The following is a 26318-nucleotide window of genomic DNA, read 5'->3' on the forward strand; positions in this document are numbered from 1 at the left end:
CTGGGTGTAGTAGAAGAGTATCCCGATGTGGATGGTGCAGTGCATTGCGTAGCATTCTTCAGTGAGGACAGGCGCCTTTTAAACGCTAATAGGGATTATAGTTTCACCTCCGGAAATGCCCGATGTCGTCATTGGGAACACGCAGTAGAATTGCTTTCCTATCGAAAATGGAAAAGCATGCTCTTCTATGGACTAAAGCGGTAAGAGTCACACTAATCTCTTATGACTTGCACATTGTTTCAGCAACATGAACGACAAAATATAATCTAAACATTAGAATGTTAAAAACTGAAATGTGTGTGTTTTCCAATCCTTGGCATCTCAAGCCTTCTCTCATCTCCATTTTGTAATCTTCGGTGAAACATTGACAGTGGATGCTTTATCGCAGATGCAGGTGTCGAGCGCGCTTTGGTATGAAGAGTGCAGTGCATCATTTCAAAGCATCGATGACATTTCATTCTAAGTGTGGGGTAAATGATTTTTGCAACATGGAACCTGCGGTAGGCTAATTGTAACTGATCGACAGTGTTATAGTCAGAAATTCTACACGCATTTGAACGTGTTATATAGAATTCCAACAAGCAATGCAGGATAGGCTCATTGCGTTCTTTTCAACACAACATGTAGCCTATGATATGTCTCTGATGGAAACTTGCTGATGGTGCGTTCTTGCCCTTTCAAAAAGATATCTCAAACTGCTTAAAATACTGCAACAAAAATAAATGTCTCCTGCCGTGAAGTTTATGCATCTGGAATAGGCTTCATTGCTTGATAAACTGTTGTCAACCAAATTCAATCATTGCGTGGATTCATGAGAGAAGCATATTGACAAAAATCTAACGTATGATCCCAAAAGCATGTACTCACTACACTACACTTCACCGTAAACCACGTGATCAGGGGAAAAACATCTTTATGGGCATCCCAATTGAGATTAACCTCCAGCATAGAATGATGAAATAGCATGTCCTGGTCACGTGGTCTTGGATGCTGCTGAGATTTAGGTGCATGCGTTGCAACCAGAGCAGAGTATAGCTGACGCCTTACTGCCTGCACCCAGTGGACCATTACCTACTGGCAGGGAAACCCTAGGTTTGTTCAACAGTTAATCTCTGGGAAGTACAAAGGTTGCAATAGAATTTCATAATGTAATGTAAATGTCTCAATGGGTAAGATCATAATACTGTACTCGGGAAACTTCATTTCTGTCAGTTTACTGGAGAACAGGAAAACATGGCAATGCAATAGGCCCTTCTCCCCTTGACACCAGACAATGCAAGGCCCCTACTATGTCCTGTCATTCATCAATCTGAGATAAGATGTTCTTCCTACCTGTTAATAGGTACATGCATGAAGCATCTCTCACACATAGGTCTACACTAGTGGGTGGGCATAGATCATTTTTCTTAATCTAGATTAATCTCACTGTAATCTTGGCGTTAATCTAGATTAATCTAGATTAAAATGGCTCATTTGAATTCCGACGAAGGCATTCAGAATATGTGTGCTACCCAAATAATGACCAGAAGTAAGTCTTTGAGAACGGGTTTCTCAAGCCAGGTGGAGCATTAAATCTCCTGTTTCCAAAATGCATCACAAACTGCTTGAGAAAGCTGTTTTACTATGATAATTGGTGATGAAAATAAATTATGTTCAATAAGATGTACTTGTGTTTATTAACTGTTTATTAGATTAGTTAGCTTGGCTGATAGAGCTGTGCTGACGGGCTTGCCTCGGTTGCACTCAACATCGTAGTTTGACAACGACTCTTCCCCTGCGCTACATCAGTGCTTGGCCCTGCATCTTCCGCATTAGCTAAGGGATGCTTTGCGTTTAGGTGGTATTTGAGACTGGAAGAACTCCTACAGTAAACGAATTCTGCATAGCACAAGGTGCAAACAACCTTAGTCTTGTCGAGGTTTCCATTGGGAAGCTTCTTAAAAATACATTTTCCCTGAAGCAAACCAGGCGGCTTCATAGCTGCATCCATGTTAGCACGTCATGTTTGATGTGATAATTTCATACACAAGGCATACACACAGGTTCGAAGACTCGTTCTTGCCCCCTACAGTGCAATTCGGCTAGGTATACATCCGCGCGAAAATATCAAGGTGAAAGTCATCATAGCTTGCGTAGTATAGACCCAGCTCCCAACCCAACTTTGAGAATAGATTAACGGCGATATTTTTTTTATCGCCGATAAGAGTCGCAGCGCGTTAACGCCGATAACGGCGGCCCACCACTAGTCTACACACAAAATGTACAGCCACGTTTCTCTGCATAAAGTGTATGTCTCTTTCTGCATGCAACACTGGTACAGCCCACTCTACCACTGACATAATTGATTAGTTATTTGGTTTATCTTAAAGTGAATAGAAAAAACAATGGTAAAAATGTGGTAGCCAAATAGTTAACTCAATTACATTCTGCTTCAGGCGTGACAGACTCAAAAGTGATCACCGGTTGTTGCTCTCTGCACACTACGAGGAGTGGTGGCATGGAGTGGTGACGTGTGGTCTGAGTAGGCAAATGATGGTATAGCTCTGTGGTGAATTAGGGAGAGTATTGCTCTCTAGTTAGAGTACTTGATTGCAGATCTAGAAGTCGCAGGACCAAATTACACCCTGTGGGCCTACATCGCTTTGCATGAAGTCATCTACTAAAGGAATACATTATTGCGTAATTTTTTTATGATAACAGTATTTGAACAAAAAATTCCAATATATATTTTCACTATGATTATTCAATAGTATTCTCTGTAATAATATATTTCCTTTAGCTATTTTTTCACCTGAGCTAGCTAGCTACCCAGTTAAGATCTAGATCTTTTAAAACACAATATAATGTGATGATGTTCGCCAAACGTAACGCTAACCTGGGGCCTCAGGGGAGAGGTCTGAGGCGAGACGTCTGCAGTTGGACCCTATTGGCAATAACGTAATTTGATTAGTGCGGCGCTGTAGCGCCAGACTATACTCCAGTATGCAATCCAATAGAAGATGAGACGACACAGTGGTTATGAGGAGTGCAAACGAAACCGAACTAGCGTTTTACAAAACGTCAAATAAAAAAATCTGTTGTGTGTAGGGGAGACCGGGGTTGGTTTGCTACAGAGGTTGGTTGGCACACAGCATTTTTTGGTCGTTTTGAAGGACACAGAAACAACATTGTAACATCAAAATGTTTGCTTTCTCGACCTGCACTCATCTACTATGATAAAACATCTGAAAATCACAAACTGTTTTGGTGAGGGTAACATTTCACCTTTATAGTATCAAAAGTAAAAAAGTGGTCTGTGGACTAAATTTATTATAAAACTGTCAGCTAAAAAATAAATAAAAAAATTGTTACATGTAGTTAATAAACAGGAATCAACTACATTTTCATTTAAAATCAGAAAGTTTGTGATGAGTGATGGTAGCTAGCTAACATAATTGCATCAAAAAGTTGGGTTAAATTGGAGCGGGGTTGGTTGGCACAGTGATTTTGATGATATAGGAATATAATCAAAAAGTGGTAAGACATGTATTATAGGTGTGATGGGGGAGAGGGGCTACTATGAGGGCTACTGTTAGGCTACTGTTGGGGTTACTGTCCCTTTTAAATATCACTAGGAAATTCCGACTTCTGAGTACAACTGGAATGCACCTAGTGTTAATTTATTTATTAATTTATTGTTTATCCAAAAATAAAACGTCTGATCACTCACCTTTATTTTGTTCCATATGCATATGACATACAAAATGAGATATTAGGCAGAATGCTGCATCAGTCAATCAGTTACTTGTTAATAGAGTTAATTAAGCCTAAATGGTGAATGACAATGTTGCACCGATTAGCCGAGTAATCGTTCTAATAATCGTTAGATTAGTAGACTATCAAAAAAATTGTTTGTTGCAGCCCTATTACTCACACACCACTCACACAGGTGCACGCTCACACACATTAATTACCTCCATCCTCCTATTCCCAGTCAGGTGAGATGGATATTTGGAAAGGCAAAAAACATGAACAAAACTTTGCAACATTTCACAGCTCTCATTTGCAATAGGAATTTACATATACCAGCTAGCAATGTCTTTAGCCATTCCTTCATCCATGTTGGCCTAGATATATCTGTGTTCCATGTGTCCTAGTACATTAAATCTTTGAAATAGCATTTCAAATATAGCCCCACAGCTGGGCCAGTCTTTATGTATGACCACCAAAAAAAGCATGGATTACTGACCGAATTACAGTAGGGCTTGCTAGGCATATTTAGCATCTTGCTTAGTATATCTACTATTCATAAGAGTGCAGCATAGTTACAAATGGTTAACTGCTTGCCTGACTCACTATGCCAGCTGTACAGACCCAGAGGGCTGGCGAATGACATGTAGTGGGTGTTCTTACAAAGTGAAAACGTGCTTTTGTGTCACCCCCTCTCCACCCCCCTCTCCACCCCCCTCTTTACCCTGCTGTGTTCTGTGGCTTACAGAAAGATGACACGTTCCCTCATTTTGTAACTATTAGAGAAGATATTTAGCCAAACATCCATACATGCAAATAGCATGTGCTGAAAGATGTAAAGATGCATCTGGAAAGATGTATGCACTGAATGGCTTGTTTCCTAAATGTTTCTTCACTAGGACAGGGAACTTATGCTTTATTCTACCATCAAAACGTCAACTGTTTTGCTCAACAAAGCTCTTTTAAAACATATTTAATTAAACCAAAGTGTTTTTGACCAGTCTACCTGGAACCTGGGTTAGATACCATAAAATAAGCAGACAAATTAGAATTTACAACAACGTTTGAGGGACATAACTAGCTCTGATAATACACCAATTAATCTTACAGACAGAGCTGTCTAACATAATCCAAAACTACTTTTGAGGACAAATCTACTGATGCAGTCAAGAGTGAACAATTGCTAGACTGGCAAATTCAGACCCAATGCTTTGCGGCGTTGAGAATTTAAATCATAGTAGCCAGACTTATAGGCCGCACCTAGAAAATGAGAATCAATACGCTTTATAAGTAGGGGGCAATGTGTCTGTGAACCTACACAGATGTTGACTATAATAGGAGATTTTAATCCACTAGACTAGGTTATATATAGGAACGTCCAAGAGATTTACTATTGGCATAAACACCGTGTGGGGCTTTAACAGCTTGTGCTGTTTTTTGTTCACTGAAAACCAACTGTTGAAACAGATTCACTTAATTACTGAACAGCTATGACTGTATTGGAAAAAAAAACAATAAATATCTGAGCTCGAAAAATGTTGGCACTTAATTTTCCATGTTAAATTCAGCCAAAAGTTCTGTCAAATTCTCCCAAATTGTTTGATTATTGGGTGGTGTTTGTTTTGAACCCAGGTCTGCCATATATATGATTTTATATATTGGTAAAAGTTATTAAGTGTTACTATTGATTTTACTATTAAGCTTGGTCCAATTTCAGTATTTGCCAGTACCAATTATTACAAACATCATCATCAAGATGAGTAATACTGGTATTGATGTGTTGGCTTTCCTTGAAGAGTTGCTTAGAAGACTTTATGTGGAGTCAGGGAACCATGCTGAATGAGAAAGATTGGGGAGTTAAGTTGGGGGTTATAAACTAGGCGTCTGGGTAAACAATGGAATGAGGATCAGGCTCCTACTGGGCAGAGAGGGAACTGGCAGGGAATCTGATGGTGGTGGAGTTAACCAGGCCAGGCAGGAGCAGCAAAATGGGGCACAGGGGAAACAAAGTAAATTGAAACAGATAAAGAAACAGGGTCAAAATAGAAAGGTTGGACAAGAGACAGGCCTTTGGTATACCATGGTTCCCCTGACTGGCTTTGACTGGTGACACTTCATGCATGTCTAAAAGGGAGATGCTCTTTGCAAAACTCTGGTATTCCCTCTGTGTGTCTACTAGTAGTCCAGAAACCTAAGCTAAACACTCAATTATTCTTCACGCCAGAATAGAGACAAGGCCATAGGGCTCTCATAGTTGGATCTCTACATATTTCTGTTGTCTCAGTCTGCTTTCGGGTCCTGTATCAGTTTTGCTTACTGATATGGTAGACTGAAGCATTCAATCTTGTGGAGCTTTCAACTGTAAATTGATAATGTTACTAAGCACCATTTCCTTGACATGTTTTGTGTGTGTGCACATGCCCGTGAATGGTAGTGGGGTATGGGGAATTGAAATAGCAGTTGTCTTTTTGACACACCGTGACTCCCTACACTCTAAGCCGCTGTTCACTTTGGCAGTAGATATGGACGAAAGACTTCTGTCTTCACAAACAAAAGTGTGATTGAAAGCTGTGTATGTGTGACAGTGAAGCAGAATGTGAACTAGCTGGAACATGAGTCCAACATGATGCCAGTCCATCATTAAAGGTGACTAGAGCTTTGAGTATAAGAAAAGAGAATTATAAATAAAATATATTATAATAATCAAGCATTTGGCTTGTGAAAAGCAGAAATATGCTTGTCAACTGTTTTTAATTTATTAGCTGCAGTGTGTAGAACAACTAACCTTATTTTGTGTCTTTGGAATAAAGAATTGAACAGTATTCCAGATATCATGTGCAGACATGATATCCGACCATGTAGAGACAGAAATGACATGCCGTCGTGTAAATAAGATAAATAATAAGGCCAGAGCAAGGTATAGACATGTTTTATAGGAAAGGTAACCTTAAATGACTTATTTTGTGATCTGGCGCTATATAAAAAACAAACATTAATTTTGTATTATTATTTTTTTTTACAAAATGTACTTGACCTTCCAGGGAGGGGGGGGGGGCGTGGGGTGCCGTTGGGGGGGGGGCGGGGTACCCCCCTAATATAATGGTAGGGGAAACACTGATGTGTTCTATAGACTCAGCTAACAGTGGGGGTACCTGCACATCTGGTCAAAGTGCAAAGAAAAGGACTGACGAAAATAGTACCTACAGTTTCATGGGTTATAACCATGTCCACTCCTACTATTCTCAAGAAAAGGTACAATTTTGTTTACATTAAAGTGGACTGAATAGAGTAGTGGTTGCAGTGTCCTGTGGAAGGGTGTGTTTATACATGTACTCATAATTAATTACAATACAGTTATAATGGAGTATAGGCATTGATGCTCGCAAAGACTCATGAAGACTTAATTAATTTTTTGTTGTCATGTTTTCTTATGATGTAGTATTCATTCATGCTATATGTGTGCTTTGTAATATGTTGGCACTTCAGATTCTCAGAGAGTTATCGATCGTCTCATTTCAGAGAAGTCAGGGAAGAATGTTTACAGTTCTCCTATATTGGCCCAAATGGGTGATCTGGTTCTTGCTCCCTCTGGAAAATTTGTGTTAAACTGTCAAAAGTTATATTCCCCCCCCTTCCCCTGATTTGAGGGGAAAGGGATTGCCAGAGGACCAATCAGAGTGAATGGGTTGGGATGAGTTCCCATGATGCCAGTGGACGCACGTAAAAGACGAGAATTGCTTTTAAAAATGTCAAAATGCTGATCCGAACAATGTCAATCGTGGCACTGCACTCCGTTGGATTATAAAGAGGACACCTGCGACATTCAGAACTTCTCAGAGTACTCGGTTCTCCAGATAATGGTGAGAAACTAAAGTGGGACACACACACACAGATTCCTGGAATTAATAGAGAGATAATGTATTATTATGAGTATTGGTATACAACATCACAAGTCTTCATGAGGCTTTACGAGCTTGGACTTTGGACACATATGGACTTTAAATAAAGTGTGACCAATGTTTGTTCGTTTTTTTTTCTTATTTTAAGTGCTTGAGTTGGAATAAAAGTTAAGTTAGGGAGTGGCATTAAAGGGGAGGGGCTGTTAACAGTGACTGTGACTTGGTAACCAGCATGACCAGATGGCCAAATGAGAGGGAGTTGATTTGAGGTAACCAATCCCAAAATCATATATTTGTTAACTGAGAACTCATTAGTATAATATAGCCTTTTAACTGAGGCGCTTACATCATCTAAGTTTTCATCTTCAGTTTTTTTCTGACATTCTAAATATAGCCTATAATGACTATACAATAAACAATCTCGACTTTCAGTTTATCCATTTCAACACTCTTTTAGTGCAGGTCATCTCCACATACGTAAAGATTCTTCTATCTCTTGAATTACATCTTATTATTGGTATAGACCAGGGGCCGTATTCACAAAACATTATTTTGCCTCTAAGAATTCTCCTAAATAGCAGTAAAAGTTCTTAGCTAGGAGTTTATTCCTAAAACATGCTGCTGAGACCAACTTTTACTAAGGAATGGGGAGATATCTTAACCCTTGTGTTATCTTCGGGTCATTCTGACCCATCAGTCATTGTGACCCACCGTCGTATTGCGACAAATTTACCTCATACAAAAACAAAGTGAAGCATTTTCTTTTAACTGTCGGGCTGTCTCAGACCCCCCACATTGGAATGGTTAAAAGAAAATTATTTGTATTTGTTTTTGTATTGGGTAAAATTGGGTAAACATAACGATGGTTCGTTATGAACCTTTGGGTCATGTGACCCGAAGGCAGCAATTAAGCTAACACAAAGGGCGGGGTTGACATTGTTGCTATGGATGATGTCAACAAGCTTACTAACTATGCTCACAGTTATTGGCTGATAGGGGATCGAAATAATGTAGAACGAGGTATTATGTTGTGATATGTAGTTTTTTAAATAAACATTTTGCCATATTCAAATAAAGATGTTCAATTTTAGGTTGTGTCACTAATTTAACAAGAATATGTTTAGCCAGTTGTCAGTTTCTTACATGTGTATCTCGTAAACAAACAGCAAATTTGCCTAAAGGCAGCAGTGTGAATTGTCGATATGGGGATCTGCAGAGGCCATATTGTTAGATGCAATGTTATGTGTTCTACTGACGGATGGCTGAGACATACCAAGTTTGTCTGTGCTGCATTGCTGCATTTTCCCATAGCAAGTAGCATAGAGTTGTCACCCTTGATCTCCGGTGTTACTGGGTTGTTTCTATAAGTGATAGAAGTATGAGTGCATCCCTGATAACTCTACTAAAATCATAATAACCCGACGATACCTTTTCAAAAGCTCATTATCACGAAATGTTTCTAAAATGTTTACGTTCTAAGGCGGATTGACAGCAACAGACATTTTAGGATTGTTTGTGATTTGGTCTTAGTGACTTAGGAGAACTTTTCACAGATTTAGGATCTGGTTTTACATTTACATTTAGTCATTTAGCAGAGCGACTTACAGTAAGTACAGGGACATTCCCCCGAGGCAAGTAGGGTGAAGTGCCTTGCCCAAGGACACAACGTAATTTGGCACGGACGGGAATCGAACTGGCAACCTTCAGATTACTAGCCCGCTTCCCTAACCGCTCAGCCACCTCCCCCCCTGGTTTTAGCGCTAAAATGCTTTGTGAAATACTCTTAGAGTAAAGAAATGTGGAGTGAATTAGGAATGACACGCCCATTATTTTTTCATGGTCATGGCTACAGAGCTGGCCATTCTCTGAGTAAGCTGGTTATTTTACACAACACATTTGGCAGAAAAAGGTCAGACAGTATTGTTAGACTACACAATGTTAAATGGGCAATAGAGCTAAACCAGCCAGGAAAAATAAGCAGGAGCTGACAGTGATATTTTAGATCTGACAATTAGCTACCGTGCTGCAAACACTCTTATTAATAGAAGTATCAAGTAGGAGAGTTCCTACTAGATTTAACTATGCCTCATAACTATATGACAAAAAACAATCAATCTTAATGTAGCCATTGAAAGGAATTAATTTATTAAGAATAACAGGCCTAGAAGAGAGGCCTATTAATTGAGGCAAGTTAAATGGCAAACATTTTTAGTACTCTTTGAGTAAAGCTTTTGATCTCCCCCTTTCCTTAAAATCAAATATTCTTCTCAGTACGTGAAGCCCATGGTGTGCTCTTTAAATTGTGGAGCCTCAACCCATACACCTGCTGAAGTTGTTCCACACTATTCTGCTTCAAGGAAGTGACATCACTGCAGTTCTTGATGAAATCATTCATGTCTTTTCTGTGTAGAAACTAGTACTGATATAGTCTCTCATTTCAGATGCAATATTGTGTAAACACTTTCAAAGGTATTAAAAATAAGGTTAATGGCAACTGTTGTCCATGGCAAACTTCTCACCCGTTTTACGTAAAAGAAGAAAAGGGGAAAAGAGCACATGAATGAAATGCACAGCCATGCAGTATTTAACCTGAACTACTGATGCCTAAAGCAATTAAAAAATCAAATCCCTGTTGTCTTTCTAGGCTACACCATTGTGACGTTGTGTAGTCCAGAGCCATTAGTCTACAGCAACAATTGTATCTAATAACCTTCCAGCTACACCTACTGAAATAAACCATCCACTTTAAATATAATCTTTTTCTTAGTTAGCTAGCCAGCATCAGCAAAATAGTCTTGGATTTTCTGTATCGCACTGACATAAATAATATTGTTCATGCCTTATGACTGTTTTCGATTCGCCATACACATATTTTTCAGGCTTGTGAGACCTGTCTTAGTGCAGCTCAGTCAACTCAAGATGGCTGAGTCCAGAGCAAAGAGAGCAAGCCAAACGGCTGCGAATTAGTTTTTCATTATTTTATGTCGAAATGCTTATCCAAACAACTTCAAAAGCCGCACTGCAATCCTTTGGATTATATAAAGGACACCTGCAAAATTAGAATTTTGCAGAATGCCTGGTTCTTGAGCTGAGGGGAAACTAAACCCCTTAGAGTTTATATACACACACACACACACACACAGATACACAGATATAGATCACAGGTCTTGTGATGGATTAAATTAATTGCTTGTAGATTAATTAATTCCCAAAGAATATCCCTTTACTTCATGGTAGACATTATATTCTGCAGTAAAATAAATAACTTACAGTCTTAGAAAAGCAATTGCTTCTCTATAGCCCTCTTAGTATCCATGGAAACCAGATATGATATAGCATAGCTATTAACTTATATATTCTGCATGCAGCACTGATACAGCAGCCCTATATTTCCTTTACAGATGAGTGTCTGCATAAACAAAAGAATGCGAGAACGTACTTGTGTTCTTGAGAAGAACGTTCTTGATGAGAATGGTCTTGCAAGATTGCGAGAATGCCATGCAATTACTTCTGGAATATCAGATGCATTCCCGCTGGCAAAGTCACCATCCCATGCATCATCAATAAATGGGGCAGATCAAGTTCACATCTGGGCATTTTAAGCATTGTTCATCAATTGCGTCTTTTGGATTACAACAGTACTTGTCTATGAAAGATGACGTCAAACGAGTTCACGAGAACACAAAAAAAAATGTTGATTGATCAACAACCATAGAAACTATATCACAAGATGTCCTCATATTGCATCACAGTTACTAATGCAGTTACTGTACATTTCTCTCTCTGCAAATAGCAGGGACTGTTCTACTTGTGCTGAGCCATTTCAAATGGATCAGATAATCTATTTGAGAGGTGATTGCACCATTTACAGATACACACAGAATAATTGTAATCTGCTGCGGTATTAGATTGCGGTGTTCTGTAGTCGTGTTTTTGCAGATGTGCAGTGTGTGTGTCCACCCAGTAATCACGTGAACATCAGGAACCATGAGAAGCTTCCAAGTGTGGGATAACACAGATGAAAATGGTCCTGTGGGGATGTAATGTATGCCATGCTTTATGTTGTTAATTAGCATATCTCAGAGATGACAAAGCAAGAACAAGAACACAATCTGCTTCGATTTGCTCTGACTAACATATTTTATTCAAAACGGAACAAATACTTGTTATTGCAGTTCACCCCTGTGAATTGCTGAAGGGAAAAGGGCAGCGTAAGGGCAGTGTAATCCCCCCCCCCCCCCCCCCGGATAACAGTAAATTGACCCAGTTTTCATTTCACTGGTCCGTCTCTTTAGCACAGCAGCAGTCTGGTCTGAATCAATTGTGAGGAAAAAATATACATGGCTAAACAATTAAGCGTTTTTTTGTGTGTTGAATGACATTGTAGAATGAATGACAATGGTATGGTATTAATTTCAAGCATTTTCAGAAAACGTTATTATTATACCAAACCACTGACAATATGGCCTGAAAAATTCCACTAGATTTGGTTCAATTCAAATGCTTGAATTTCACTGCTTTGAGTCTTGATGTTTGAGCGATGTGCCTTGAAGATAACTAGTAGCTGTATTAGGAGTGTCTGGTTTCAAATAAAATTCCCTGTAGGTGTAAGCAGACTTCGGGATATGTTGTATGTTGCTTTGTTGCAGCTTGACATGCACAAAATTGTATTCCACACCTCTAATTGTATCTGGTGAAACACACTGGGATTTTGAATTAGAGTTATGGAGCACAATTATTTGCAATTGATGAAAGTAATAATACATATATTCTGTTTGCCACATATCTGATGCATGAGAAAATTGGCAACTCATTACCATTTCAGCCTGATATATTGATGACAAACTCAGGCCTGTGGAAAGTTTTGATGTCACGGTTGTTATGAGGATTAAATGAGATGCTATGCGGTCTCTGGCAGAGTTGGCAGCTCAGTCCCTAGACATCAAGCTTACGCTGTTACTGAAGAGACGATGAAGTGAACTCTCTCTAGGGAAACTATTTTGAGCCTTAAAATCCATGCCTTTCTCCTCTTTGTCAAAGTGTGTTAAGAACTGGGGAACAGTTTCTTCCTGAAGTCTAAAAAGCTAACTTTTTAAAGAAATTAATGAGCAAATATTCTTGGATGACTGTTGAGCTGTAAATTCTGTCCCATCATTAATGCATTTGGTTATTTTGTAATAAAAAAAAAATATTTGTGGGGATGTGGTGATGGGTTTAAAATGTAAAATGTAGCTTAATGTATTTAAATAAACATTTATTTTTAATGTTGTTATAAGTTTGTGCGATAGACTACAGACTCTGTACTACATTTAACAATTATTTATTAAACACTAAATATTAAATGTAAATAATATTATATCATTATAAATAACCAGCTTTTCAAAATAACAGTTGCAATGTGCAGTTTTAACAAACACCATACAAACTATACAACACTTTACAAATATTTAAACATATTTGTGCTAAGAAGTGCTAAACAACATAACAACTGAAACAAGAACAGTGAATTAATTTGTGCAATTTTAACAAACACTATACAAACTATATAACACTGAAGTGCAAAAGAAAGTGCAAAACAACATTGTCAAAATGTGCAAAGGTGATCACAGTCACTGCTTATGGCAGAGCTGACATCTGGCATCGCTTCAGGCTATCCTCTTGGTTTTAACCCTTGTGTTATCTTCGGGTCATTCTGACCCATTAGTCATGGTGACCCACCGTTGTATTGCGACAAATTTACCACATACAAAAACAAAGTGAAGCCTTTTCTTTTAACCGTTGGGCTGTCTCAGACCCCCCACATTGCGAAGGTTAAAAGAATATTGTTTTTATTTGTTTTTGTATTGGGTAAAATTGGGTAAACACAACGATGGTTCGTTATGAACCTTTGGGTCATGTGACCCGAAGGCAGCACAAGGGTTAAAAGAACAATTCAAGGGCCCTTTGGTAATTGCACTCTTTTACAAGTGGACCATTTATGCTTATTTTCATGCAAGCTGTCAGACTGTTTCCCTGCAGCCTGTTCCGCAAGTCTGTCTTGATCTATACACGGAGAGTGAATGAAGTTTAGATTATTTTATACTTTTGTGTAATATTTAAAATTTTGATAGAATCTAAGATTGAGAGATGATGATGGACTTACCCTATTCATCGCAGAGAAATCCCTCTCACAATTCATACTTGATACGGGTATTGTGAGGGCGATTGCTGATAGGAGGGACAGGTTTGGGTAAAGCAGATGTAGCTCATCATATCCGGATGCCATTGCAGTCATTATGTCTAGCTGGGACTTGTCCTGATGGATGAGAACATTGGTCAAATATAGCTGCAAGCAGCAATGAGGTGGCCAAACCGGTAAAGCAGGTAAAATGAACAAAAAACATTTTAGACATCCTAAGAACAGGGTTCTGAGTAAATGCAGCTTTAATCCATCAAAGATTTGCTGAGATACGACCCAACTTCCTGTTTGCCGGCTTTGCCGCAGATTTTGATTGGCTGTACTGATCAAACCGTTTCGAAAATCTAAAATAATTTTGATAGTTTGTGTGAGGATTGCCATGACTATATACAGCTAGACTACAGGTAGCTAGCGATTGCGTTGTACCTAGGGATGAGTATTGATAAGATTTTAACAATTCTGATTCCTTATCAATTCCTACTTATCGATTCGATTCCTTATCGATTCTCTTATCAATTCTTATTGGGCAGGGGGGGGAAAAAGAGTACAAATGGGTTTATTTACATTAATTTTCTTTTATATAATTTTCTATAATGCTACACACCATATACAGTATGTATACATACACATGTACATTTTGTCGTTGCTCTTCTTCTACACTTCTATTTGACCTTGGCTGAAAATGGAAGATTCTGTCGCTCAGTTTAATATTGGGTTAACACGACAACGCAAACGTTTGCTGATAACACACGCCCTCCGATAATTAACGTGAAGTGATCAATAATGGGAGACGAATATCGGAGCAAAAATGTATGCTTCAAACTAAACTAATGCTAACTCTACCTTGGATAGTTAGAGATGAAGCGCGAATGTTAGCTGCGCTGCTGCATGCATCGAACACATGACGTTCCAGTAGCATCATTCCATGCTGTGTGTTCAAATGCTTCTTCATATTTGCGGCATTTCCTCCCTTCGACGAAATAGACTTTTTACACGCCCTACAAGTGGCGTTGTTGTCATTTTGTTGTGTGAAATACAACCAAACTTTAGAACGCTTCTGCCTAGTTGCCATGTTTGCTGCAGTCTGAATAAACTATAAAAGTTTGCGCATGCGCAACGGCACAGAGAACCGTTAGCAGAATCGTTAAAGAATTTGGCTGATGATTCCAAGGAATCGGTTCACTGGGAACCGGTTCTAAACAAGAACCGGTTCTCAATACCCATCCCTAGTTGTACCTGGCTTCCTTTGCAGTGGCTTACAGTCTCGCCAAACAGAAAACCAGTGACATGGCAGGCTCGTTGGCTTTGGCTGGATTTGAACTTCTTACTTTGCCTTTGCCAGGGACACCAATTTGTCCTAGTGAGCTATTCTCAGTGCTGGAAATTACTGTGTTCAGTTACTGTGTAAAAATATAAGCAGTTTTTAAACTGGCAAGCGGTTGTCAGATTTGGCCCAAGTTTAAACAGCTGTAATTGAGTCCTATTTTGACATGTCAATGTGATTGTGGTCTGAAGATAATCTGTGCCAAATTTGGTGAATATTGGATTTTTTTTTTGGAGGAATAGGGAAAAAACTTTTTATAAAACGTAAAATGGCGGCCGCATCAATTCATCTGGTATCACAAGTTAACATGTGTCAGACACGGGATCTTCCCTAGCGGTTAAATGACACAACCTTTTGTGGTCCTCTTTGGAACAGGGTCCCGAGCACCTGTACCAAGTTTGATGTCAATTCAACAAATATTTCAGGAAGTGAGAGTTTTGGCGGCTTCATCGCCGACTTTGATCAGCTTTTGGTGTCAATGCAGTAAAGAGGTGCTGAGATATGACCTCACTTCTTTTATGGTGGCTTGGTTGACGACTTTGATTGGCTGTTCCAGTCAAAAGTGTAGAAAATCAAAAAAACATGTGATGTCTTTTGTGAGGCTTGATCTGAAGATGATCTGTGCCAAATTTGGTGAAGATTGGACAAACCTTATAGGAGAGGTAGCGAAAAAACGTTATATTCAAAATGGCGGCCACATCAATTCAGCCACATCAATTTGATTGGCTGTAACTAACAAACGGTTGTGAAAATCAAAGATCCAGGGGATAACTTTTGCGAGGCTTGGTCTGAAGATCATCTGTGGCAATTTTGAAGAAGATTCAACAAGAATTGTAGGAGGAGTAGCGAAAAAACGCTTTTCCTTTACATACAAAATGGCGGAGAATCTATATAACTGGATATGATGTCATAGAGTGCGTTGAACTCGTCTTGATCCAGGGAATCCAACAATACCTCATTTTGGAAAATGTGGGATATGGTTCGAGAGTAACATGTGTAAACACACCTTCAACTTTGACCCATTGGTGGCGCTAGATGGTTGGAATGGGAGACATGAAACTTGGTGAAATTGATGAGGGGACAGGTCCCAAAGAGTGTGCCAAATTTCACAACTTCTGACCATGTGGTTGGGGCTGCCATAGATTCCCATGACAGATGTGTAATAATAATAAGAAGAAGAAAAGGTAGAAACACTGAGAGAAAATTAAAATTTAGGCTGATAATATACTCGTTATTGTTTATTCATTCTTGAGCTTGCTTATTTGTGTCTGAAAACGTGCCCATAAGGTGAGGTTGGAAAGAGGCGCCCCACGTCTCCCCCTCTCTTCTTCGGCGTCGATATTAAGGGTCACTTTCTCTTTGACCTGAGCTAGAAAGGAGCCCTCGGGTTGCTGTTCACCTGCTGCTTTAATTTTTCTTAATGTCTCAATGGTAACAGGAACCTAAATAGACATGCAAATTAAACTTGTATTTACAGAGGAAAACTGACATTTAATTCTATAAATAAAAATCTATGTGACATCACAACTTACATGGTTTTTGATTGCCATGAAATTGACATCTTCCTTCTGGAACAATTTGGAAAGCTGTGCCAGGTAGGGCAGGATGTCTGCCTGCAGGTGAACAGCTGCAACGAATCTGTGAGTTGCACAGTATGTGTACAACCCTCGTGCCACTGGGTCCTTCTTTATATCTACCTCCTCAGCAAGTGTAGCAAGCACTGCAGGCAGATTTCTTGCAGTGTTTCCCACAGATTAGAAAGCAATTTGTGGTGGTGGGAGGGGGTCGCCCCGTGTCTGACTGGGAGGGGGGGGGGGTGTTGTTCCATGTCAGACCGGGGGGGCGGGGGATTTCTGATATCACTGTCTGTCTTACTAGAACGTTGTATCTGTGCGTCGTTGCCAACGTGTGATGACGTTGTGACGTAAGGCTAGCGCTTCCCTTCTGCCACACAAGGCACTTTTCGCCACAAAAACTTTATTTCAGTCTAAACCGTGCAACGGAACGTAAATCCCTATACAAGCAATGCAATCTCTAACAAGACCAACCTTTTGACACCAAAGTTGTCTATGTAGTCCAAATATTGAGGGATCCTTAGGGGTGGGAAAATAAATAATAATAACTAGAGAGGGTACAATTTCTGGGAAAATTGTAGGGTGTGCTTGCTTGCGTCGGTTGCAGATGGGTCCGTTTATTAACTAATTTTTACAACTGATATTTCTGTATATTTTATATAAAAATGCCTACTTATTACTTATGAAGGTTGCATAGATTTAAAAGCATACATTTGTTGTAACGTGTAGAATGAAACGGTTGTCTTATTTCCCCTGCAAGAGGGAATAGTGAGCTAGCAGCCTCAGTTGAAAAGTTGGATCAAACGAATAAATTGGGCAATCCGGTGTAAAAATGGTCCTAACCTCTATGACTTAAACGTCACCTTAAGTTTTTCCCTTTTAGTGATATTTTCAAGCATTTAGCCTACTCATATTGCATTCATTCATTAAGAACCCCCTTTGAAACAAGCTGAACCCCCTTTGAAACAAGATATTCTAACAACGTTGTCACCGGCAGTATTTCAGATGGAATCGCGATTTAAACAGTACCATCTGCTAACTGAAAATATGCCCCCAAAAACGTAAATAGACATTTATTTAGGGGGAAATGGCTAATTCAAAAGAAGTTTGCTGGAAGCGATCATTGTCAGTAACAATGCTAATGTTTGGTCTCAGTCTAGAGCCCTGCGTGGAGAAGCCGACCCTGGTAAATTGTGCTACGAGCAAGCTAGCTGCTGTTGCTAGCCAAACTTCACTGAGGGGATTGTTTGAATGCGCCGGAAATAAAAACGTATAATAAAAATGTGACATTACTTGCTGTACATGTAAGTCTTGAATTGCTTAAATGTATGATGCTGCTATACACCACAGCACGATACAATACTTGCTATGCAACAGTCTTACTAGCACATCTATGCACGTCATATCTATGCATCGTTGCTAACGTGTGCTGACGTTGTGACGTTAGGCTAGCACTGAGTTCCCTTTGGCCACACAAGGAACTTTTTGCCACCAAAACTTAATTCCAGCCTAAATCATGCAACGGTACGTAAATAAAAATACAAGCAACGCAATTGCTACTAAGACAAACCTTTTTACACTGACATTGTCTATGTAGTCCAAATATTGACGGATCCTTAGGGGTGGGAAAACAAATAAATAAATAATAATAATATATACGTGAGAGAATAATTGGGTGTGCTCAAGCCTTAATTAATAATTGGGTGTGCTCAAGCCTTCGGCGAGCACAACCAATTATCTGTCTTTTCTGAAGTACTTGTTCAACCTCCACATCTATTCTAGTCAAATTGCCAATGCTGTGGTAGCCTACATTCATGCAAATAATTATGTAGCCTTCATTTGTCTGCTGTTTCCTATGTTATAAAGACTCCCATGCAAGACTGAAGTAGTGTGTCAGCCAAGACAGCCCAACAATGTCCAGAGCCTTCAGCATCTCATGGCAAATCTCATTAATTCCTTGTTCCCTGCCACCACAGAGATTTTTTACTACCTCGGCAACCTGTGCCAGGAAAATATTCAGGCTTTGCCTCCTTCACCGGGGCCATGTTGGTCGGGTACAGGAGCTCCTCAAAGTGCTCTTTCCATGCCCAACGTTATCCCCTGTCCGGGTTCTGCCCCCAGCTGAGCACAGCCTGAGTTAAGCCCTGGTTTCTCTTCCTGAGTTGCTGACAGTTTGCCAGAACTTCCTTGAAGCCAAAAGTCGTTCTCCAAGGCATTCCTGAACTCCTCCCACTAACCATGTTTTTCCTTAAGCGTGTTCTTAAATTAGCTCCACGACAGACACCGATTACCTTCTGACCACAGCTCCTGCAAGCCGCCTCTACAACGGCTGCCTTGAACATGGCCCACTTGGATTTCATGTTCCCAACCTCCCCCGTGAAGCATGAATTATTCTGGAAGTGGGAGTTGACAACCTCTCGAATAGGGGCCTCTGACAGACTTTCCCAGGCCATCCTCACTACTCGTTTGGGTTTACCAGGTCTGTCCGGCAGTCTCCCCTGCCATTTTATCTAGGGGTGGGCGGTATGAATGGTATAGAAATATACCGGTATGAATTTGGCTTACGATTTGGATTTTGACTATACTGTGCTAGCCACGGTAGAGTGAACGAATGATACTGTTACAGTCCATGCCTAAGAATTATACAGTGAATTTTTTTTAGGCCATACTGCCCAGCCCAAATCTGATCCAACTCACCACCAGGTGGTGATACGTTGCCAGCTCTGCTATTTTCTTTACCCAAGTGTCCAAGACATATGGCCAAAAGTCTGATGAGTTCAGAGTCGGGTTCAGATCCGGTAGGCCGTTCTTCCCAATCACCCCCTCCAGGTTTCTCTGTCATTGCCCATGTGAGGGTTGTAGTTTCCCAACAGAACCATAAGAACCAAAGAGTCCCTAGATGGAACCCCTTCCAGGACGCCACCGAGAGACTCCAAGAAGGCAGAGTACTCTGAACTGCTGTTTGGTACATAAGCACACACAACAGTCAGAGCCTTCCCCCCAGCAACTTGCAGTTGCATAGAGGTAACTGTCTCATTACCTGGGGAGAACTACAACATAGTGGCACTCAGCCGGGGGCTTGTGAGTAACCCCACACCCACCTGCGCCACTCACCCTGAGCAACTCATAACAAAAGAATAAACTAAAAAATAATAATAATAAGTCCAACTCCTCTCCAGGAGTTTGGTTCCAGAACCCATGCTATGCGTAGAGTTGAGCTGAACTATATCTAGTTGATACTACTAGCTGATACTATACACCTCCTGCACTAGCTCTGGCTCCTTCCTTGCCAGAGAAGTGACATTCCACATCCCTAGGACCAGTCTGCAATGCTGGGGGTCAGCACGCCCAGGTTCCCGGCTTTGCCTGTCGCCCGGCTTGCAAAGCACCCAACCCCAATGCCTGTCCTTGTGGATGGTGGGCCCACAGGGTGACAGCTCCATATAGCTCCTTCGGGGCTGTGCCTGGCATAGCCCCGTGGGTCAAGGCTCGGCCACCAGACGCTCGCCAGTGAGCTCCTCTTCTAGGTCAGGCTCCAGGAGGGTGCCCCGGTTTCCCTTTTCCATGCGAGGTGCTGTAGCTACTTCTTTGCCAATTCATATGGCGTCTTGTGAATCACTCTTTGTCTGGCCCCTCCATCGGGACTAATTTGCCTTATGACATCCCACCGGGGGCTATTTCCCCAGACAACACAGCAGGAACATGCCTGCTTTCAATGAGAGAGTAATTGACCACATGGCTGCTTTAAAAGAATGACAAGCTAAATTTCTATATAAGTGAGTCATGTAATTGAAAAAGTGAATCATGTGATTGCACTTATTTTACTATATTCATTGCACATTATCATCATTTAAAATACTGCTCCACTGCTGTTTATTCTTGATAAAAATACATTCTGAATGTGACAACTGAATTAGATGATTGTGAGAATCAGTTTATTTTCATTTATACAAATACTATTTGTATTATTAGTACTATTAGCAATACTTGTTGCTAGCAGTTAATTTACCCACTGATCGAGAAACCGTATCCTTTTCCATCAACGCCCTCCCTGAGATTTATCAGGAGCCGCCACTGGTTATCAGTGACAAATAGTATAAAGTTTCTATTTGCTGTGACAGTGAAAATGCTGTCACGTCAACAACCCGTCCATATCTTCATGAAGAAATGCTTACTGTTCATTTTCACCCTCTTAATTATTCTGTCCTAATTCTCCATTTGATATGTATTTTCACTGTGCTATATAATGTTGAGCTTTCCTTACTGTGTGTGTGAGTGTGTGTGTGAGTGCATCCTGGACAAATCTGAGTAGCAAAGTCAGTATGTGTGTATCATGGCTAAAATACTTACTGTCCCACTATCAATATTATGCCATTGGCACATTTTAATTTGTTCAAATTAGGTCGAAAATAACAAATACCATTGGTCTGATGTTTAAAAAATGTCTTATCATACAGTGTGTTGTTATGCTTACAACAAAAAATTGACTTGTATCTCTCATTTTTCAGGGAATATCAACCTTACAACAATTTGATGGGGGAAACTAGAAGAGTCCCTTTAAGATGACACGCACAGACCCACCTGACATACTGGTATCAACTGTGTATCAAGATATAAAAGTTAATCTAATTTCTTCGCACTCAAAAGCCTCTCCTCTCTCTAAACAATGTGATTCCCCAAACCACAACACACTGGAGGACAATCAGGATAACGTCAACAAGAGGCACTGTCGTACCTTTGACTACAAGTCACTGGAGTACCCCAAATCCACCAAATCTTCAATGGAATACCCATACAGGAAGGCTGACAGGCATGCAGCCCATCCAGATGTTGCCTGGAATGCATTGGGCCGCCAGCAGGTATACCGCTTTTCTGCACCAGACATTTTCAGCCATAGACTCACCCCTCAACCACTAACCACAGAGATGGCACGGGAAGAGGTTGTACCTGAGCAAAAGAGAAGGGCCAGATCAAAAAGTGCCACCCGAGTTCAGACCAACCTCACGCCTCTCTCTTTTGAAGGCTCCCCATCCATGGGAAGAAGAGGCAGGGAGGCCCAACGGGCTCCACGGAACCCTAACTGGAGACCTGAGGTATCACCACGTAGGGAGTCCTCCTACGCAGCAACCAGGGCTCTCATGCATGAGGTGCATCCCATAAAGCTGCAGCCCCAGAGGGCCGATGTAAGCCACTATTCGCCTTTCTATGTTGCAGACAATGCAGAAGAGGGAGGGCCAGACAAGCCAGCAACAAGCCCTCATGTCAGGTGTCGGGTAGACATCAAACCGGACATGGCCATCCCGAAACATTCTGGACGAAAACCTGTGACTGCCAGAGTTGACATACCCTGGCAGAGGTACCATAGTACCGGAAGTAGAAGTTTGACAGTGCCTCGCCATTTCTCCACGTCAAGGACACCAACTCCCACTGACTCATTCAGTGGAGAGTACAGGCAAGCATACCAGTATTCCCACAGCATGCCAAATAGTTACATTCAGCCAATGGAGATCCCTCTGCAAAGAATGCCTTCGTCTGGTGATTATTATGGTAGGGAACGCAGGGCACATTCCAGCCCCAATGTGCCAACCAAGTTCTTTTATGCAGATGACCCAGGAAGGTATGTGGCCATTGCCCCTACTAAGCCAAGGACTTACTATCAGGAGGAATGCTACGACATACATAGTCAAAATCCTACTCCCAAAGTGCAGTATGTCCAGGATCCAAGGACTCGAATGGTGCACACTGTACCTACCCGATCATATTTTTCTGAATTAGAGCCTTACCCATACCAAGTGCAAGCTGCATATTCAAAGGCATATACAGCAAGTGAGCCAGGGACATATATTATCCAGACACCACCAACAAGAACATTATTTGGGGAAGATCCAAGGACTTATCAACTTCAAACAGGGCCACCAAGAATTTTCTATGCGAATGGCATGTATACAACCCCACCAGAGCATCACATTCCGGCAAGGGCATATTACACAGAGCGTCATAAACGTGCACAAGTTGTTCAGCAACAACCAGACGACTGGTATGGCTCGGATGCATCTGGTTATTCCACCCATCCAGCATCATATGTCTCCCAGGTCACTCCAACCAGAGTTAGGCAAGAGACAATGCCAACACCTTGGTATGCTAATCCATGCATGGAGCCACCACGAATTGGTACTGACGGAAGACCGTACTCAAGGTCTTGGGACAATATTCTCAACTCTCGAGTGGAGAGGGAGCAGCCCTTGCCTGTTCAGAGAGGTCGAAGTTATGAAAACCTTCTTGCTCAAGAGAAGCGAAATTCTGCCATGGATGATAAACCACAGCCGGTGGTTGTTAATCTTTCAACTTCACCAAGACGTTACGCAGCTTTATCCTTGTCTGACAATTCTTTAATTGATAAGAGTCCAACTGAAACAGCAAAGAGCACAGCCAGCAAACTTTGGTTTGTCACTCCTGAGATCACCATAACTGATAATGACATTAGACCAGGCAACCTCAGAAAGTCTGAAGGACGATCTGCTAGTTGGGATGTGCTGGACTCAAGAACTGCTGTGTCTCAAGAAGCTACTCAGCTAGAAACAATGTCCTGCTCTGTGGACTCCACCAAAGAAAAGACACACAACAGCGCCTCACTCCAGCAAAGCCTGGAGCAACTCGATGAGCTACTCGCAGACCTTGTTACTGACTACAAGCCTCCCACTCGGAGAGCAAGTGAAGACCTTCTAGACCAACTCAAGAAATTGATTGATGAAGAAGAGGCAGCATCTCTTTCCAGAAAGGGCTCAAAGGCAGGGTCAGAAGAACCAGGACCACTAGACAAGCAGCCCACCTCTATACGAATTAATCCTGATGCACTTCGAGACATAGACGGTGGCAGCGATGCCATGAGGAGTGCAGATGAATGTTCTCCAGATCAGAGTCCGGATGAGGATGACACCATGATGTGTTCAAACAACAAATGCAGAAGGACAGAGACCTTATTCAATGCTTGTCTCTACTTCAAATCCTGTCACAGCTGCTATACCTACTATTGCTCACGCAATTGTCGCAGGGAAGATTGGGACATTCATAAAGAAAGTTGTCTGTACGGACGAATCGGCAGCGTGTGCCGTCACATCATTAAGCACTGCCGCGAGACTGTCGAGGTGCACAAAGCCTTCTCCCGCATTGCCAAAGTGGGCTTTCTTTCCAGAGGAAGAGGAGTCCTTTTCTTGGGTTTTCCAAACCCAGGGTCATCCAGTAACTTCCTGCAACATGGCCTAGAAAGTCTCTTAATGTCCCCTACTTACTTGTCCCTTCGAGAACTGGACAGCTTCAAGGACAACCTGGGGGAGTATTGCAAGGAGCTCCAAGAGGCTGGTACAGAGTACGACCCAAATGAATGTTTCCTTTTGAATGTATCCATTGCAGTCGGTGACCAGTTGCCTGATGGACCATCGCCAAGGAACCAAGCCCCAACCGTCAGAAAATATGCCAAGGTGGCTCTGGCATCCTTTAGCCCAGAGAGGAAGGTTCACAAGAAAGAAAGTGACATGGAAACATTGATCCTTACACCACCACCTGGCACAGCTGATATTGACAAAGAGGGAGAAGAGGGCAGGAAGGCCAGAGAAATCTGCTTTATCAACATCCAACGGGAGCTAAGAATCCGAGGTGTTTTCTTACGCCACGAATATCCACAGGTCTATCAGCAGCTTTGCGAGTTTGTGGAAAGCAACAGAAGGTTCACGCCTACAACCATTTATCCTATTGACAAGAGGACAGGTAAGCAGTTCATGTGCATGATCATGGCTGCCTCTGAGCCTAGAACACTCGACTGGGTAGGCACCCCCCATCTTCTTGATGACATTATTTAAGTGCACCTTTTGTTGTAAATATATATGTATAGAAATACATATATATTGTTATACATATCTATATATCAAGCCTATTTATTATAAATGTTTGTAGATATGTATTTTATTATTGAAGAAACTCATGTCTATGATGCCAGTATTATTTATTATCAGAATATTGGACACATGCAAAATGAGTAGTACATACTTTTAAAAAGGAATACGCCATTTAATTACTTTTTCACTACATGAATGAGAGGCCAAGTCATTCCCAAACTCTGCATTAATCATGTTGGGGTTTTGCCCATCATTTTTCCATTTTGATTTAATAAGAACTATAAATCATTATTTTATCCATTCTTGAAATTATTGGAATGGTAGTCCTTTCCTGTGATGAAAAAACTAAGTGACTTTTGCATAATGGATCACTCATGGTATGGCTATTGGTATATTATTTTCTTAGCTACACAAACACTTTCTATGCAAAGTATGGGTTAACTGATCACATTCCTTTTGCTGTTGACAACCATAACATGAAGAATTGTACGGTTTTGATTACATTATATTATTATGACATACCACAGCACAAAGCTACTCCCCTGAAAATTACATTTTTGTTTGAAATTAAAATGAGATTGGAATGATCGGGATAATGTGTTCCTCAAAATGAGTAAAAAACGGAAAGTTAGCTACTCTTATCCTTTTAAAGGGTAGCTGCACTATCACTGCATACTGTAGATGGTAGTGTTGTAAATTAACTTATTCCTTTAAGTGATTTTACTGATGTGACTTTCAACTTGAAGTTTAATTCAGTGGTGCTTTAATGTTTTCTTGGTAGAATTACTGGAGCAATATTTGACAAAAACGTGTAGATTAATGATGGGTCGGTTGTCTGCCACACACATTAGGTGTTCGCTTATACTGTTAAATTTGAAACACTGTGAATAGAAAAAAGTTTAATGTTCATCCACTTTAGACAAAATGGTTAGTGCACTACTGATAAATCATGCAATTTCCTTTAAGCTAGTTATCAGTTATTATAATAGCTATACTTTCTCTTAAGTACAATATATAAACTCGTAAGTGAGATTTGCAGGTACAGTTTTTGTCCTTAAAAAAGGTGAGCCAAATCTGGCAAGTTTATCTGTATGGTATGTAAAGTTTAAAATGCTTGAAAATGATGTTAGTTGTGTATTTGTGCCACACTAGTTCTATTATGTTTGTAATTTTTGGGGGGAGAGAAAACATGAAACCTAAGAAAGGTTATATTGCCTCATGTTTGATATGTTATTTAGCCTCATTGGAAAATATGTTTGGTACACAGCTACACTTTGTCAACCGCTAACAAGCTAACCGTAGCTTATTGTCAAGCTTTTTGTTTTTGGATTGACATAAATAGAGTATGCATCATTTATCAACACTTCCTAAAGACAAACTACTGTTGAGCCTGTAGCACAGATATATTTATGTTATACTTTTTGGCTGACTAAATGTACAAATGCAAGAAGAAACTTACTGCACGTAATTCTATTTTTATTCTCAGATTTTATCATAGCATTGATAATAACCTGCTCGATTATGTAATTTTTTATAGTTGTAAACAATGCTATACAGGATATTTTCATTGTCAGCCATTCAAGTGAAAATGTGAGAGTGAAGAAAATGAGAAGACCTCAAATTAAAATATCTAGAAAAGGTTATTGTATTTTTTCTACCTTTCTTCATATGTGTCTGATTGTGTGCTATTTATAATATATATCTAATAAATGACATGGGAAC

The 26318-nt window shown here is 40.5% G+C and overlaps 1 protein-coding gene across 1 annotated transcript; it reads left to right on the plus strand.

Moving 5' to 3' along the window:
- ajm1 (apical junction component 1 homolog) lies at nucleotides 1-26318 on the plus strand. Its single transcript, XM_062484604.1, has 2 exons — nucleotides 1-200; nucleotides 21213-26318. The coding sequence occupies exon 2, from the start codon at nucleotides 21267-21269 to the stop codon at nucleotides 24558-24560; it is 3294 nt and encodes a 1097-aa protein (XP_062340588.1). The 5' UTR covers nucleotides 1-200; nucleotides 21213-21266; the 3' UTR covers nucleotides 24561-26318.

The sequence above is a fragment of the Osmerus eperlanus genome, chromosome 18 (genome assembly GCF_963692335.1).
Source record: "Osmerus eperlanus chromosome 18, fOsmEpe2.1, whole genome shotgun sequence".
In the NCBI taxonomy this organism is placed as follows: domain Eukaryota; kingdom Metazoa; phylum Chordata; class Actinopteri; order Osmeriformes; family Osmeridae; genus Osmerus; species Osmerus eperlanus.